The sequence below is a fragment of the Rhineura floridana genome, chromosome 10, assembly GCF_030035675.1.
Source record: "Rhineura floridana isolate rRhiFlo1 chromosome 10, rRhiFlo1.hap2, whole genome shotgun sequence".
Classification (NCBI taxonomy): domain Eukaryota; kingdom Metazoa; phylum Chordata; class Lepidosauria; order Squamata; family Rhineuridae; genus Rhineura; species Rhineura floridana.
Genome location: NC_084489.1, coordinates 64950117 through 64967987, shown reverse-complemented (window position 1 = coordinate 64967987; position 17871 = coordinate 64950117). Strand labels below are relative to the sequence as shown.

Sequence of the window (17871 nt, the reverse complement as noted above, 5' to 3'; positions counted from 1 at the left end):
TTTTTATATTTTAGCTGTCTGTTGCCAAATCTGCTCTGGTTGTAATTGGTCTCCTGTCTCCTCTCCGGGGAAGGAGCCATCCCATCCTCCAGGTCAACCCTGCTTAAGGGCAGATTATGTTGGGTCTGACTAGGTATCTTAGGGGCCTTGTTTTTATTGGTCTTTCTCTTGCATAATTTCATGTTTTGGTGTCAGTTTGGTGTTTCACAGTTCTCATGAGCTAGTGCTCTCTTCATGCTACCCCAATTCAGTGCATGTTCAGGAAGCATATGTCATCACTTAGCTATTCACAGATATTTCTGTTTTTATTTGGACAGACCTGTGACTGTTAGAATGTTGGAAAGTCTCTTTGTGTCTTTTCAGGAGTTGTTGTGGCAGTGGGAAGGAGTTTCCAAGGCTACATTTGGTGAGATGGTTGAGGCAGTGTAGCATTGAGGCCTACAGGGCTGTTGCAAGCTGCTGCTGGAGGGGGTAAATCTTTGAGGGGAGCTGCTACATCCTCAGGCTTTGGAGGGGGATTTGTTAGGCAGCCAATTAGGTGTCCATTCATACTTTCACTCATTATAATATTAATGTGGTGGCATAAGCTGATGCTGCCTTTGGGGAAGGGTCCGTCTGAGGGTAATTGAACCTTAGATGGTTATTCATTTAAACTCAGCCGAGACATACATCTGCTTTTCTATATTCCAAAAGTATTAAATGCCCTCCTCTACTCTACCAGAGACAACAAGAATTTTCTTACCATAAATATCCTGCTCTGGGAAGGAGAGTAAGGAGGATACTCAACCTGCTATTTTCTGTTGAAGTGATCTGCGGCTCATCCTTCTGCCTATAGTCTGCATGTGGGGGCAGTAGCTAGGAATTCCTGAGTATATCCCTCTATTTTATTTTTATTTTATTTATTTATTTTATTAAATTTCTATCTTACCCTTCCTCCTAGAAGGAGCCCAAGGAGGCATTTTTTCTCATTCCTGTTTTTAGACATTGGAATGGTTTCTGTTTTTCAGAGTTTTGTTGCTGACTGTGTTTATACTGACCACCGTGGTTGAAAACTATCTTTTGGAAGACGTTCTTACTCACTGCAGGTTGGTGTGGGAGTTAGGAGCTCCTGCCAGCAGAGGAGTTAACTTTGCAAACCAACCCTATCTCCTGCTGGTGGAAGGAGTAATCCTGAAAGATAATTGAATACCACCCTTACCTTTCACAGAACAGTATTTCTTATTTCCAGTAAGAAAATTACTGTTCTTTCTCCAGAAGAGACAGGGTAAAGAGGAGGAGAGAGAAAATTTTCAATCTGAGGTGGGAAGAGTAAAAATAAAATAAAATCTAGGACTTAGTGGGATAACTTGTGAAGGCTGTTTGCTTTTCCACCTTAATTACTCGACCACTGCAAGTGGGGATGGAGCTAAAATCTAGTCAGGGAGTCAGCATCTTTCTCCCAACAATTCCTCTGGAACTACTCTGCCTTAGCATCATTCCAACTGGGGCATTGTGGGAAAAATGTCACATCAATTGCAGCTCTGTTCCTACAAAAGGGTGAGCCGCTGCTGCTACGCAAAAGCCCATCTCCTGTTCTTTTAGATTCTCCCTCCCATTAAAAAAAATCACTGAAATGCCCTGCTCGTGTAGTCTAACAATGACCGTGTATAGTGGGGCAGCATTTTCAGCTTGGCACTATGTAGAACAGAGTAGAAAGACAGCAGAATCTTTTTTTCTTCTCCAAACACTAGGATCACGAAGAGCAGTCTTGGCTTCTACCACATTGCTATTTGTTTTCACCTATTAGTGAATGACTGATAGCTATTCACTTTTATGTGTAATTATAAAGTCCTTGGGAAAAGGTTGAGCAGAGTAAAGTCTAGCCATCATTTTTGACACTGTGTGGCCTGGGCTCCCTGGTGGGGGTGGGGGTCGGGGTTGAGGGAGGGCAGTGTGTCCGTATGTGAAGTGCAGAGGATGGTGCAGTATACTCATATTCCTTCCACAAATGCATAGAATCATAGAACAGTAGAGTGAGAAGAAGCTTATAAGGCCATTGAGTCCAACCCCCTGCTCAGTGCAGGAATTCGACTTAAAACATGCCTGACAGATGGCTCCCCAGCTCCCTCTTGAATGCCTCCAGTGTTGAAGAGCCCATTGGTTCTATTGTTGTACTGCTCTAACAGTTAGGAAGTTTATCCTTGTGTTCAGTCGAAATCTGGCTTCCTGTAACCTGAGCCCATTATTCTGGGTCCTGCACTCTGGGACTATCGAGAAGAGATCCTCCTCTTTGTGACACCTTTCAAGTACTTGAAGAGTGCTATCATAGCTCACCTTAAGACTTCTCTTCTCAAGGCTAAACATGCCCGGTTCTTTCAGTCTCTCCTCATAGGGCTTTGTTTCCAGTGCCCTGATCATTCTCGTTGCCCTCCTCGAACTTGTTGCAGTTTGTCTGCACCCTTCTTAAAGTGAGGTTCTGAAGATGAGGCCTAACCAGTGCGGAATAGAAGGGAACTAGTACTTCATACAATTTGGAAACTATGCTTCTGTTAATGCAATCTGAAATAGCATTTACCTTTTTTGCAGTCATATTGCACTGTTGGCTCATATTCAGCTTGTGATCAACAATTCCAAGAACGTTCTCACATGTAGTATTGCTGAGACAAGTTTTCCCCATCTTATAACTGTGCATTTGGTTTCTTCTTCTTAGGTGTAGAACTTTGCCCTTATATCCCTGTTAAATTTCTTTCTGTTGTTTTCAGCCCAATGCTCCAGCCAGTCCATCATAATGGTGAGCCTTTTGCTAGTTTTACAATGTAAATGCCCTTTTCATTGTTTTCCTTACAAATTTCCTTACAAACTTCCTTACAAGTTTCAAGCTTTCATAGCCACTAAAAAGGCTATGAGTGTTAGTCACGTCCGTCATCCCCATCATCCCAAAATCAAAGGCAAATCTTGTAGTAATATATTGTACCCAGATGCATTGATTTGTCAATTATAGCATAGTCATTTTAAGTTATATTGCCTCCCATTTTTTTAATCTACATACATGAAGCTGGAAACTAAAGTGAGGGCAGCATCCATCAGGCTTGTTTTATAGCAGTGATTAAGAATATGTATGGCATCTCTAAATCTCTGGAGAAAATGTAAAAAGTGTTGCTTTGGCCCATATTACCCTAAACACACCTGGCTTTGCATTTGATGGCTATTCCTGTGTTTTATCATAATCTCGTATGACACAGAGATTTTCCCATAGGTGACCCTCAAGTAGGAAATATGTCTTTCCAAACTAGAGCCTGAGTGTTTTCCATAAGCAAGATAAATATATTTGTATTATTTGAGGGTTAAAACATTGTTATATATCCCTAGCCCAAAATATGGAGTTATCTAAATAATTAACTAAAAATTACTGGTATCATTTTATACTACCATTTTATATTGTTTACATACAAACATTAGCAGATCTTCACAATAGGGAGGGATTACAGCAGGGATTATTATCACCATTATCACCATTCCAATATTCATTATTATAATGAAAGAATTGGAATTCCAAACCTCTTCGGACAATGTGGAATTCATAAGGAGAGGAATATGGTGCAGAGCTAAGTTAGATGTGATGAGCCAGCATCAGATCATCACTAAACCACACTACTTACTGGTGACTTTTTTCTCTCAGCCTAACTTTTCTCACACATTTGTCAAATTGAAAGTGCCATTTTAAGCTTCTTAATGGAACCACAGATACAAGTTTAACATACAAGGCAATTTAAGAATTACAAGTCTAGATAATTGGAGATTGTTTATAGTCATGTCTAGTTTTCTACTACCACATTTTGACTTTTCAAAACAGCTATATTGTGTAATATATTGACTATTTTTCTTTAATTCTTTTATTTTATACTGCATTTAATATGCGTTTCATAATGCATTTGTTATCAGAGCTAGGTGTATTGGTGTTGCAATGGTCAAAAACAGGTTTTAATGTAATTCAAGGCTGTGAAATTACTAATATCTTTTTAGAAACATTCATCAGTAAATTGATTTTCTTTGAACTAGTGTGGATATCTGAGCTATAATTAAGAACATGTTTAGATAAGGAATGGGCAACTTGCATTCTGTGAGAGTCTTCTGTTGATCCTGCAAGCACATTAAAATTATCAGAATCGCAGCTGGGAATTTTGCAGGTCTGCATGGATAAATTAGAATACAAGAACTATTCATTTTCTCAGTGCTTAATAGGGATGTAGCTCACTATATCAAGATTTTTTAAAAAAATATTGTAAAAGATATTTAATTTTCACTGGCTATACAAGCACCTTGAGATTTGCATTTTAGAAGAAAAATAATTTGGCCACAATTCTATTTAAAAATAGAGGGGAATTTCAAAAGTAAAACAAAACAAAAAACAATATAGCTGTGATAAAAAAGTCAGATTCTACTTAGCTCACATATGTCTTTGCATAAGCCTAATCATATATATATGGAGGAATATTTGGACTTAGAAATTTGGTCCTTATACAGATATAAAGAAGAAAAATGACTTAGTAGCAAAAGTGTAAGCAGCCCATTTGAAGGAGCATTTGTTGCAGATGGGTTACTGGCTAGGCTGATGACATTAACACTTGCTTCTTTTTTAATCTTCTAACTACAGCTGGTTTTAGGAGGAGTTTTCGTCTTAGCAGAAAAGATAGAAAAACAAATAAGACTATGTATGAATGCAAGAAGAGTGATCAGTATGATACAGCAGATGTCCCAACCTATGAAGAAGTAGCCAAGTATAGACGGCAGCCCAGTGAGAAATACAGACTTGTGGTCTTGGTTGGTAAGTTTTAATTCCTGAATCATTTAAATGCAGCTTAAAGTGTATTGTTTCTAGTTTTATACCCTTTTTTCACTGTCAAAATAAATTGCCATATTCATGATGTTTTTGAACTTGCAAAAAAATTGCAAATGTTAAACAAAAACTATATTTTCTCTCTCAGTGGATGCTAACGAAATAGCATCTGTTAACAAAAATGTAGGTTGATTAATCTATTATTACTAATACCTCACTTTCTTGTTTTTCATGAAATGAAAATAATTTTTTTCATTTTACTCATGGAAATAAAAACAAAAACAAAAACTACACTAAAAATAAGCAATAAAACCTAAAAACTCTAAAACTAAACAATAAAACAGTTGTGTCTACAGTGGACATTGTATATATTCTGGCTTTATTGTACTGATTTTTATAGAGATTTTTGAAAACAACCTTGGAATTTCTAATGAAGGGCATTATACAGATGTTTTAAGAATGAATAAATAAAAATAAATTGAAGCACCAAAAAAGCAAATACAAAAATAACAGAATGCACTAAATGGGAGGTTTAAAAGTCATATGTTAAAAGCAAGCTATTTTTTTTAAAGTCTTGAGATGTTTAAGAGAATTTGGACACATAATTAGAAGACATGATTCACTAGAGAAGACAATAATGCTGGGGAAAACAGAAGGGAGTAGAAAAAAGAAAGACCAAACAAGAGATGGATTGATTCTATAAAGGAAGCCACAGACCTGAACTTACAAGATCTGAACAGGGTGGTTTATAACAGGTGCTACTGGAGGTTGCTGATTCATAGGGTCGCCATAAGTTGTAATTGACTTGAAGGCATATAGCAGCAATAAACAAATGTGGGAGCAGATGTTTCCTGAGCTCAATACATTCATTTAGGAACCACAAGTGCAGGCAGGTGTTGTGCAAAGGTAAAATGGTGCATTTGTTGCTCCGCCCACTTTTGCTTCTGACCCTACCCACCAGTGGCATGTGGCCCTCAGAATGTTGCCCAAAAGGGAATTGGGCCCGCATGCTGAAAAAATGCTCCCAGTCCTTAGTTTGAAGTGAGAGGTTGATCTTCCTTTGAATCCTCTGCACATTCCATTGGGACAGCAGTGACCACAAATAACAGCTGGTTGCCCTGAAAATATGTATACCCCTCACTTACATGAGAATGGTTTGAATATTTTTACACTAAAGGCAGTAGGGGCCATAATAAGTCACATTTTAAAGCAGCTGCTATGTGCACTACAATGGTGTCCCAGCACAATAGCAACTATGGAACGTATCGGGCAGAGCTAGCGTGCCTGCAAGATGGCGGTGTAGTCTAGGAGCACTTTGCCTTGTATTCATTTATGCCTGTTATGCCATTTAGCAAAAGACACTAAAACCCAACAAGTATTTCGTGCACCCCTGATAGGGGATGATAGCTATTGTGGCTAGAAGCAAAAATCTGGATTTAACACACTACTTTCAACCTGCGGGGAGAAGCATTAGCTCAAGGCCCATATCTGAGGAAGCTACAGAATCACTGGTAAATATGGCGCCATCTTCCCCCACACCTGAGACGCATGGAGAAATAAACTACAGGAAAAAGGAGTCCCCTGGTTACTTTGGTATCAGTTGAGCTCATTTATATGCAAGTCCCATATAAAAGCACAAGGAACTCGGGAATTAACAACAGGAGAAAGATTGATAATGAACATGGAAAGTAATGATAGAGGCTTAGTCTGTAAAATTCACTCCTTTTTGTTAAGTAAAGATACGGGAGGCAACTTAGCCATAAAAAATACTGGGAGGATGATATGAAAATGCAAATAGATTTACTAATAGGAAAAAAACCTTGTGGTTTAAGAACGTACCTATAGCCCACAGATATTTCTGTCAAACCTTAAAAAGCAGGGGAAATGGACAGCTCATTATTCATCTTAGAAATCTGTGTCAAATATATTTTTATTAATTTCAAAACCTTTTTATTGGTCAATGTCATATGATGGTGAAGACAGCCTTTTGTGTTTCAAACTGGAGGTTATGCTCTATTTCTATTTTGGGTGCCTTAACAGTTGAATCTGAAACTGCAGTTTGATGTAAGATCAGACTGATTACAATCAGGAGCGGATTGGAGGGGGGCAAAGGAAAGGGGAGGGAAGGGCAGGTTTGATCATTTGCATGCTTATAGAGTTCTATGGTATTTACTCCCGTGCAATCATGCTTAAGATAGGTAAAACTGACCATGGGGGGAAGGGGAAGGAGGGGATTGGAAGGGGATGGGGAGGGAGGGGCAAAGGAAGGGGGAGGGGAGGGGCAAGAGGGAGGGCATAGGAGGGAGGAGAAGGGAGTGTGGGTTTGATCGTTTGCATACTTTTTGAGATCAATGGGATTTATTTCTGCGCAATCATGTTTGAAAATGAAAATGGACTGTCTTCAAGTCGATCCTGACTTATGGCGAGCCTATGAATAGGGTTTTTATGGTAAACAGTATTCAGAGGTGGTTTTACCATTGCCTTCCTCTGATGCTGAGAGGCAGTGACTGGCCCAAGGTCACCTAGTGAGCTTCATGGTTGTGTGGGGATTCAAACCCTGGTCTCCCAGGTCATAGTGCAACACTGACCTTGGGGAGGGGCGGGGAGGAGGAGATTGCGTGGGCGGGCACTGGGCAGAGGAGAAGCCCCTTTCCTTTCCAAAAGGAAAACATTGTGAACAGTATCATTGATTTTCAGGGTTTCCTGCATCATTTTATTCTACAGCAGGCACATGTAACCTCCCACCCAAATTTAAACCAAGCTGTCCCATGCCATATCCACACCAGGCCTTTAGTTCACCTTGGACAGTCATGGCTTCTCTCAAAGAATCCTGGGAAGTGTAGTGAAGGGTGCTGAGAGTTGCTAGGAGACAACGCCTCACAGACCTTCAATCAAAGTGGCTGACTGTTAAACCAGTCTGGCCACTGGAGCTCTGTCAGTGGAATAGGAGTTGCCTCTCAGCATCCTTCAGAAACTATACTTCCCAGGATTCTTTGGGGGAAGCCATGACTGTCTCAAGTGAAATCAAAGTCTGGTGTGGGTGTGTTGTCCCCTGATTAGTCAAGCAACTGTGAGTCTGGCTTTTAGAACACTGACAGTTGGTTCTTACTGAGCATGCCTGACACTATCATTCAGTTAAATGCAAATTTTCTTAAATTAATTAAAGATCAGCCAGGCATTTTTTTAACTTTTAAACTGCAGAAGATGAAGATCAGAGTATGGGGCAAGGTCAGTAATAGGATTACAGGTACTCTGTGAACATGGCTGATTTTTAATGAATTTTAACAGATTATGAGAACTCTGAGAGAAAAAAGTCCACAAGGAGTTTTGGTTTTTTCTCTCTCTTTTTAGACTTTGAACTCTCTATTCTTTCTGTTTTGTTTATTGCCATGAAAATTGAGAGGGTTGTTAAGCAAGCGTTTCTGAGTTCAGAACTATACGTTTTGTAAGGTTTTGTTTTGCAATGAGCTTGCGGGAAGCATCAGAATGGCATGGGGGTATTTTCAATTTAACTTTGCGGAATGTGAAAAATCCACGCTGGCTATAGTATACAGCCACTCTTGTGGCTGTATAATGAAGAACACTGGCATACCATATGGGACAAGTTTCTATATTCAACAATGTCCATTTCAGTAAGGGAAATAGCACTTAAAATTATACATAGATGGTATATGACCCCAATTAAAATAGCATGAATTTCAGAATCATCATCTAGACTATGTTGGAGAGGTTGCAGTGCTCTCGGCTGTTACAGCCATATATGGTGGGAATGTGAAAATGTTCAGAAATTTTGGAGGGAGGTACAAAGGGAAATAAGCAAAATAACTAGACAAAGAATATAGCTCACAGCAGAACTTGGTTTATTAAATCTTTTTATTAACCAAAACACAGATTTACAGTATAAAAAGTTAATAGGATTTATGCTGATAGCTGCCCGTCATTCGATTGCTCGGTGCTGGAAAAACCTAGATGGACTATCACTGGACCGATGGTATAGAAAATTATGGGGATTTGCTTTGCTGGAGAAACTGACACAAAACTTGAAACTAGCAGCAGGTACTAAGAAGAAAGACACGTTCACAGAAAAAAGGATGCCCTTTATTAAATTTACAACAATCGTTGGAAAATTGTTGCCAAGTACCCAAACCCTTTACCAGACTGTGGTTGGCTTGATGAGCTTTGACTTTGAACACTGTAATAGCTCTCTCATAGAACATAACAGGGTCATCAGGGAGGGGAGAGGGAAAATATGTTATAGTTCCTTTTCTGTATTATTTGAAAATGAAAAAACTAAACAAAACACAAAACTATGGAACATATCAATATGCATATCTGAGAAGAATAAATATCCAGAATGAAAGTCTAATAGACTTATCTAGCCATGTTGGCCTGATTACATGAAGGTTCACCATACTTACCTTGGACCCAAAAGCAATAAGGATATGAGAAAGCCAGAAGCAGAGAGTAAACTGGGTACTCTGACTTTCTGTAGGAAGGGGGGCTGCCTTTACAATTTCCATCCTTTTTTTCCTGGTCTGATCACTGCACTGCATAAGTTAAAAAGAAAGAAGTAAAGTGTCTGCACTACCTACTTTCATCTTGTGAACAGGCAAATATTTTCAACATTTTTAAGTTACATACATTATTTTCCTACATGGAAACTGAGTAGGAAAGACCCCTGACAATACTGTAAAGCTCCATTGGACAAGCTACTTGAGGATGCAATGGTGGCAGAGATGTGAGCCTTCTTCGCTGCCCTCACCACCACACAGTAGGCATGGTTATGATGTTTTACTCATGCCTGATCAGCCTCACAGCATGTCTTTTGCCACTTGCACTCCAGCCTGTTTCATTACCCATAGTTCACTGGTGTACCAAAATGCAAACTGGGCTCCACAGTGCCGGAGACGGTGCTCAGGGGCAACCGTGTTAAGAGCCCGATGCACCTTGCTTGTTCCACAGCATGACAAAGGCTTTAACAGAGTCACCTGCTCTATCTACTGGGAATTCCCCCATGGCATTCAGGAATCCAGTGGATTCCATTAGTCTTTGGGGGTGGACCATCTTAATCTGTCCACCACCCCTGCAGGGGAGGATCAGAGCCATAAGTCTAAACTTCACCAGGAAGTGGTCTGACCATGACAATGGGTGACATCCATCCCCCCATCTCCAGACCACCCTTTCCTCCTTCTGGAGCCAAAACCAAGTTGAGCATGTGCCCTGCCCTATGCATCAGGCCAATGACAACTTGAGACAGCCCCATGGTCATCATGGAAGCAATGAAGTCCCGAGCCAGAACACTAGAGGCAGCCTCAGCATGGACTTTGAAATCACCCAGGACTATTGTTCTGGGCTCCTCCAACACCACAGCCGAGGCAGCCTCCACCAGCTCAGTCAGAGAAGCTGCTGGACAGCAGTGTGGAGGTACACCAGCAGCAACCCTAGTCTACTGTCTGCTTGGCCTGATACCAGGTGCAGGCCCTCACAGCCAGCTCCAAGACAGCGTGGTTTCCTGGAGACAGAGATGGAAGTTCTGTAGACCACAGCAACCCCTCCCCCCGTCCCTGCAGCCTGTGCTGGTGTTGCACAGAGTATCCAGGTGGGCAAAGCTGGGCCAGATGAACTCCTCCCAGCTCACCCACCCAGGTCTCAGTAATGCACACCAAATATGCACTCTCATCCATTGTGTACCAAGTTCGTGGTTAAGGATTTTGAGCTGCTCCTTCCCCAGGTTTTAAAGCTTGTTCAAAATTTTGGCTGTTTAGGTGATTTACACTGGAAAGGGGAGGCATGTTAGGCTTTCATTGGCTTTACTTTTCCTGTCTGAAAGAGAGCATAAGAGCCCTGCTGGATCATATCAAAGGCCCATCTAGTCCAGCATCCTGTTCTTACAGTGACTAACCAGATACCTATCAGAAGCCCACAAGCAGGACATGTATGCAATAGCACTCTTCCAACTTACGATTCCCACCAACGGGTATTCAGAGGAAGCCTGCCTCGGACACTGGAAATAATACAAAGTCAACAAGCATCTTGAGATGGTTCATAAGACCTTATTTATTATTTTGCTCCTCTTTTCCTTTTTTAAAATCTCAACTCACTGTAGGGATAATTAATCAGAAGCAGACCTGCAGTCTTGGTGTGGGGTCATTTGTTATGGTATCTGGCACAGAGCAGCTTTTGTGCTAGTGCTGGAAAAGCGGATTTCACCAGCGTGGTTCCCTTATAGCAGCCTTTTTCAACCAGTGTGCCTCCAGATGTTGTTGGACCACAACTCCCATCAGCCTCAGCCAGCATTGCCAACGGTCAGGAAAGATGGGAGTTGTGGTCCAACAACATCTGGAGGCACACTGGTTGGGAAAGGCTGCCTTAGAGCTTTAGAATGTTATGTTTCTGTTATCTGACTCGAGGGTAAACTTATCAGAGTTTTATTATTTGCTAATAGCCAATAAGAATATCCACTATTACATCAACTGAAGCTAAGGAATATAACTTAGTATTAGTCAGTATAGCAAACTGTGCTTTTCAAAGCATCAAAACTATGTTAGGACAATGTGGACTAGTAGCTGACTGCAGTTGTAGGGTAGCTCAAGCAGTGTGCTCTTCTGTTCTTGAATTCAGTGATTCCTATACAGTAATACCTCAGTTAACAGTACTGTAGATGCGTTCCTGGACATTACTGCTTTAACACAAACGTTGGTACCAGAGGTAGAAGTAACATGGAAAAATAGGGATAGATTTCTACACCCGCTCATAGATGGTGGGGGCAGCTTCAACAGGGGCTTTAAAGGGTGCCTACCCAGCACCTCCCGCTTCCATTCCTCCTATGAATTGTATTGGATCCTTCTCTCCCCAGCCCTGGAAGAAAGCAAGATATCTCTTTAATGCAAAGCCAGCACACAGGCGTCTCAGTTTCACCCTAGCAAAGCAAAGACACATGCTAGTCAGTTTCAGTTAAAGCAAATGCACAGGCTTGAATGTTTATCCATAGCTGGCAAAGACACAGGCTGATTAGTTTCACCTTAAAGCAAAGGCACAAGCTTGAAAGTTTATCCATAGCAAAGCAAAGCAAAGCTGGTCAGTTTCTGTGGCTTCATTTTTAAAAAGCCTTAGTTAAAAGGAGCTTCATTCCTGGAGGATTTGTTAACTGAGGTGTTACTGTACTTCCTCAGCAGCTAAGTCCATCATATGCTTAGGAATGGACTGTTGCAGAAACATAAGACATGCTCCAGAACATAAATTTGGAGGGGGATTGGGTCTAATCACTAATCTCAAAACCTGACATCACTTTTGAGGTCTCACAAAGTGTTGCTTTTTAGGAATATTTTCATAAACTCCATTTAAAATACAGCAACCTTAAATTGTTCTAGTGCTTGTTGCACTACATCTTGGTGCCTTTTCCAGGGTATATAGGCCAATTTTTATTTATTTATTTATTGCACTTTTAAACCGCCCTTTAGCAACAGACTCTCAGGGCGGTGTACAACAGGATAAAACCACATTTAAAAACCAGCGAATGTGGATTACAACATATAGGTATAAAAACACATTAAAAACAGATTAAGACAAAATTAATAGAGATTACAATTAATTAACTATAAAATTAAAATTAAAACTAAGATTAAAATGCCTGGGCAAAGAGGTAGGTCTTTACCTGGCGCCGAAAAGATATCAAAGAAGGCGCCAGGCGTATCTCGTCAGGGAGGGCATTCCATAATTCAGGGGCCACCACTGAGAAGGCCCTAGATCTCGTTATTGCTCTCCGGGCCTCCTTGTGAGTTGGAACCCGGAGAAGGGCCATTAGTACAATTTATTCCATTATACAAAGTTGCAGACCAGAAGAAATATGACCCTCTATCAGGGACTGTTATGAACTGTAGAACTGCTTTTTTTATATAGCTCATGTCCAAGGGAGCACTTAAAATCAGTTTTTAATAAACAGTTTTGTCATTCTCTTAACATGCAAGTTCAGGCACCTACTACTGTGAGTGAGAGATTGTGGGTTCTACACAGCAAGTAATAACATGGTTGAGTTGATTTTACACCTATATCAACAGAGTTCTTTGAAAAGTGTGATAAGTAGACTTTTTATTACAAATCACATATGCTGGCTCTGAGGAATATTTAGAAATTTCATTTTATTTTGGTGGTAATAAATCAAGTGAAGAAAGTATGCTTTTACAATAACAAAAGCAGCTCACAAATTTATTGCAGACTTCAGTAATGTTGATGTTTTTCTCTTGATATTACAAGCAGCGTAAGTCTGGCCAGTATCATAACAGTGTCTTGGGTAAAATGTGGAAAAACTGGCACTGTAAATAAAAGTACAGTAGAAATAATCAGATTTTAAAACTTGATATATGCTAGCAGCTGCATCCCATACAACATGCAAAATACATTTTGATGTTAGTGCCAGGAAATACAAGGACAAATATTAAATTTTCACATAATTGGTTGTGACATAAAAGTTCAATTATAGTAACCGGAAACACAATTTATTAATGAAGTCTTATTTAAAAAAAAAATTGCCTGCCAATAGATGTTTCACCTAAACTTATTTTAAACAAATGTGTTCTAATTCACATAATATAAACTCCCTGTAATGGTCTCAGTTTGTGCTCTTTGGTAGTAAAATTTATTAGTTAATGTTATGTCTCCAGTGATCATAAATTTCCGGTATGGTCTGCAATAAGTATGATATCTGTGTACAGATGTTATACTCATATCATCAGAGTGTTGATCTTTGATATTTGACATTTGTATTTGTGTTTAACTTCTGTTTCAGTGGAACTGTCTTTCTGGTTCCCACTCTGGTCATCTTCTGTCTTGACTATTGTACCCTTCTACTTTCATGTTTTCTCTTCTGCTCTTCAGTCCTCACTTCTGCCTAAAAAAATTCTTCTAAAAACCATTCATTTCATCATCATTATTATTTGATTTATATCCCGCCCTTCCTCCCAGCAGGAGCCCAGGGTGGCAATTCTTTTGTCAATATGACTGTGTGACCACCACCACCCATCTTCATATCCTTGCACTGGCTTCCTATTGCCTTCTCCATCCATCACAAACTTCTCTTTCCTTTGGTTTTTCCCACTCCTTTTGCCCTTATTTCCCATTATACCTCTGCCCATTGTGATGCAGTGGGCTGCAGAAAGACATTTAGGACACTTTTAGGCTGTTGCTGTTTTGGGGTGGGATTCAATCACATACCAGCAAATTCAGATTGCTCAATTATGGTTGATTGGGGGGGGACTTACACAACAACCCTACTTCCCCAAAAGTGGGATAGCACTTGCTTTGATACAAAGTCATCTAACCTCTCTGTAAACAAATCAGAATGAATGCTCATGAAAAAGTCAATGTTGTCTAACCTCCCTGCAAACAAATCAAGATTAAATCTCAATAAGCCCATCTTCTGAAAGCACCCTTATTCTATTTTCTATCTAACCCCAGCTCCCCCACATAATTCAACCTGTGCTACTACTTGCCAATTTTTTGTTTCTATTCCATCTAACAGGGCCAGATAGAAGCTTTAACCAGTGTAGTTTATTCCTAGAAGGTGATTTTCACAGTGGGAGTAGTATTCAATGCTAGTTGTACTCAGAGTAGACGCACTGAAGTTAATAGATATTAATGTCAGTGGGTCCATTCTCAGTAGTTGAATACAACCCTAAATGCCTGTTCAGCTGCATTTTAGCCTCAAGATAAAGTTGGGAACAAGTTCATCCGGGAAAGTGGAGACTTCATCCAGATGTTTTCAGGAAACTCATGGGCATCTTCTGAAGAGTTTCAAATGTTGCAGTTAGCATTAAGTATCCTGATAGAGGTCTAGCACATAATGATGAGCTGTGATATTCCCTGCTCAATATAGGGAGTGAGAAAGTGTGTGGTGGCGGATCAGCTAAAGTATTTATTTACCAGCATTGGATTTACAGTAAGAGTGTTTTCTCCAACTGCAGCCATCTTGCTCTGGTTGCACCTTGAATTATAAGCCCTAAAAAAGATATTCCCTAAACAGGTATGGAACAAAATGTACCATTGGTCTCACCTGAAAGGTGATTTTCATAGGAGTGGGCCATCACTACGGGTAATAGCTCCACCTATCGTGTGAAGGCAAGAATGTTTTTGAAGTCAAGACTAGGGGCGTCAGGCCCCTCCCACTCTCCAGTTCATTCGTGGCGAGTCTAAAAAGAAATATCTAAAAATACAAGAACAAGGCCAACAGGCCCGCCAGGAAAATAACACAATAGTCACATGCATAATAACATGACTCTAACATAACAATATAACAGAACTAAAAGTCTTGACTTCACTCTTACATTTAAATATAATAGCGTAACAATAATATGTAACCGATTAGAAAATATGTAACCCATTAGAAAATATCTAGTCATCCTCCAACTGGGAGGGCCGTGATGGCCCACTCCTATGAAAATCACCTTTCAGGTGAGACGAATGGTACATTTTCCATAGGAGGTGGGCCATCACTACGGGATGTACCAAAGCAGCCCATACAGGGAGGGACCACCCACGTGTTAATCCTTATTAAGAACCTGTTGCAACACTCATCTGCCGAAAGAGGCGTCAGCAGAGGCATAACGATCAATTTTATAATGCCTTATAAACGAGTGTGGGGTAGACCAGACTGCAGCCCTACAAATATCGGCAACAGGAGCATTAGTGGCAAAAGCAGCCGAAGTGGCAGCTGACCTGGTAGAATGAGCCGTTATACTAGCTGGAACTGACAGCTTCAGAGACTCATATGCTAAAGTACTACATGCCCTTAACCAACGGGATAAGGTAGGATTGGATACTTTATGCCCCATAGACCTTGGATGAAAGGATACAAACAGAGACTCTGTTCGTCAAATCTCTTTGGTCCTAGACAGGTAGGTCTTGAGAGCCCTCCGGACATCTAACGAATGCCAAGCCTTCTCGAGAGGATGGGTAGGATTCGGGCAAAAGGAAGGCAAAACAATGTCCTGGTTGCAATGAAAGACTGAATCGACCTTGGGACGGAAGGAAGGATCAGTCTTCAGCACAACAGAATCCTTATGGAAGACGCAGAGGTGTCGAGCAGAAGACAATGCGCCCAACTCCGAAACGCATCTGGCAGATGTGATTGTGATCAGGAACACGACCTTGAAGGACAGCATACGTAGGGGCACAGTCCTGATGGGTTCAAACGGAGGGCGTTGCAAAGCCTGCAGAACTTTCGGCAAACTCCATGAGGGAAACCGATGGACAACAGCCGGAGAACGTAGAGCGACTCCCCTCAAAAAATGTTTGATGAACGGATGTGAGGAAATATGAGCTCCAGGAGAGGACACTGAGAGAATGGACGACAGAGTGGACACATGTCGACGTAGAGTGTTGGGTCGAAGTCCCATCATAAATCCGCTATGGAGATATTGCAGCACCTGATGCATAGTGGCCTGAGATGGATCGTGGTGGTGGGACTGGCACCACTTGGAGAAAGCCACCCAAGTATGTTGATAAATACGAGTGGTAGATGGTCTTCTCGAGGCTAAAATAATATCAATCACAGCGTCAGACAGTCCAGCTGACCTCAAATGTCCCCGTTCAAATGCCACGCTGTTAGATTGAGCCAAGTAGGGTCCTGGACCCTGGGATAGAAGGTCTGGCCTGACTGGAAGTGTCCAAGGATCCATCATTGACATTGCCAGAAGATCTGAGAACCACGGTCGGTGTGGCCAAAATGGTGCTATCAGAACCAGCTGTGCCCTCTCGGTTCGCGCCTTCCTCAAGGTTTTGGCTAACAATGGTATGGGAGGAAAGGCATACAAGAGACCGTCTGGCCATGGTGTTATCAAAGCATCCACTGCTTCCGCTGTTGAGTCCAGGTATCGGGCAAAGTACCTGGGAAGCTGGCATTGCGACTGGATGCAAACAGGTCGACTGAGAGGACGCCGAACCGACACTGGAGACGATGGAAAATGGCTGGATGAAGTTTCCATTCTCCCGGAAAGACCTGTTGTCTGCTGAGCCAGTCTGCTGTCACATTCCAAATCCCTCTGAGATGTTCTGCTTTCAGGGATTGTAGATGTTGTTCTGCCCAGACAAAGATGAGGGAGGCTAAGTCCTGCAGAGGACGAGACCTGGTGCCCCCTTGTCTGTTCAAATGTGATTTTACACACATGAGCACATGGTCCAAAGGGAACAGAGACTGAAAATGATGTAGAGCTAAATGGACAGCCTTTAGCTCCAGCCAGTTGATGCTTTGAGATTGCTCTGCGGTGGACCAAACCCCCTGGACGTACTGGGAGTTGCAATGGGCTCCCCAACCTATGAGGCTGGCATCTGTGGTTACAACGGTTCTGCGGGGTTCTCTGAACGACGTGCCCTTGGAGAGGTGTTGAACCTTGGTCCACCAGCAGAAGGAGAGGCGCAGTGCGGGGCTCAGATGAACTTTGCGATGGTTGGAGCTGGTAATGTCCTGTTGAAAGGGCAGCAGAGTCCACTGAAGGTGCCGAGTGTGGGCTCAAGCCCATGGCACAATGTGGATTGTAGAGATGAACATTCCGAGCGCCCTGGCGAGAAGCATGACGTCTGCGGATGTTTGTTGCATCAGGGACCTTGTGATGCTTGTGATGGCAGTGATGTGATCTGGAGCCAGGAATACCATTGCCTGGAGGGTGTCCAACATTGCCCCTAGATGTAGTAGGCGTTGGGTTGGTTGAAGGTGGCTTTTGTCGAAGTTGACAAGCCAACCGTAGGCCTGCAAAACATTGAGGGTGATTGTTAAATGATGATAAGCCAGCTCCTCAGACTTGGCCCGTATTAGCAGATCATCCAGATATGGGTAGAGGTGAACCCCTTGGGTCCGGAGATAAGCCACTAGGATGAGTAGCACTTTGGTAAACACTCTTGGAGCAGAGGAGAGGCCGAATGGCATCGCTCTATATTGAAAGTGCTGGTGGCCAAAAGCAAACTGAAGAAACTTTCTGTGGGCTATGCAAATGGGCACAAGGAGATATGCTTCCTTAAGGTCAATAGAAGCCAGGAAGTCTCCTTCATGTAAACTCTCTGTAATG

At 41.6% G+C, this 17871-nt stretch overlaps 1 protein-coding gene across 8 annotated transcripts in view; it reads left to right on the top strand.

The window, feature by feature from the left end:
* The window catches only part of MPP7 (MAGUK p55 scaffold protein 7), a 192222-nt gene that overhangs the window by 150961 nt on the left and 23390 nt on the right, over nucleotides 1-17871 (top strand). For all 8 annotated transcript variants that reach the window (XM_061585656.1, XM_061585658.1, XM_061585660.1 and 5 more), the window contains one exon: nucleotides 4634-4804. In XM_061585656.1, the coding sequence (XP_061441640.1) occupies nucleotides 4634-4804 (171 nt within the window). The remainder of the gene's footprint in view (nucleotides 1-4633; nucleotides 4805-17871) is intronic.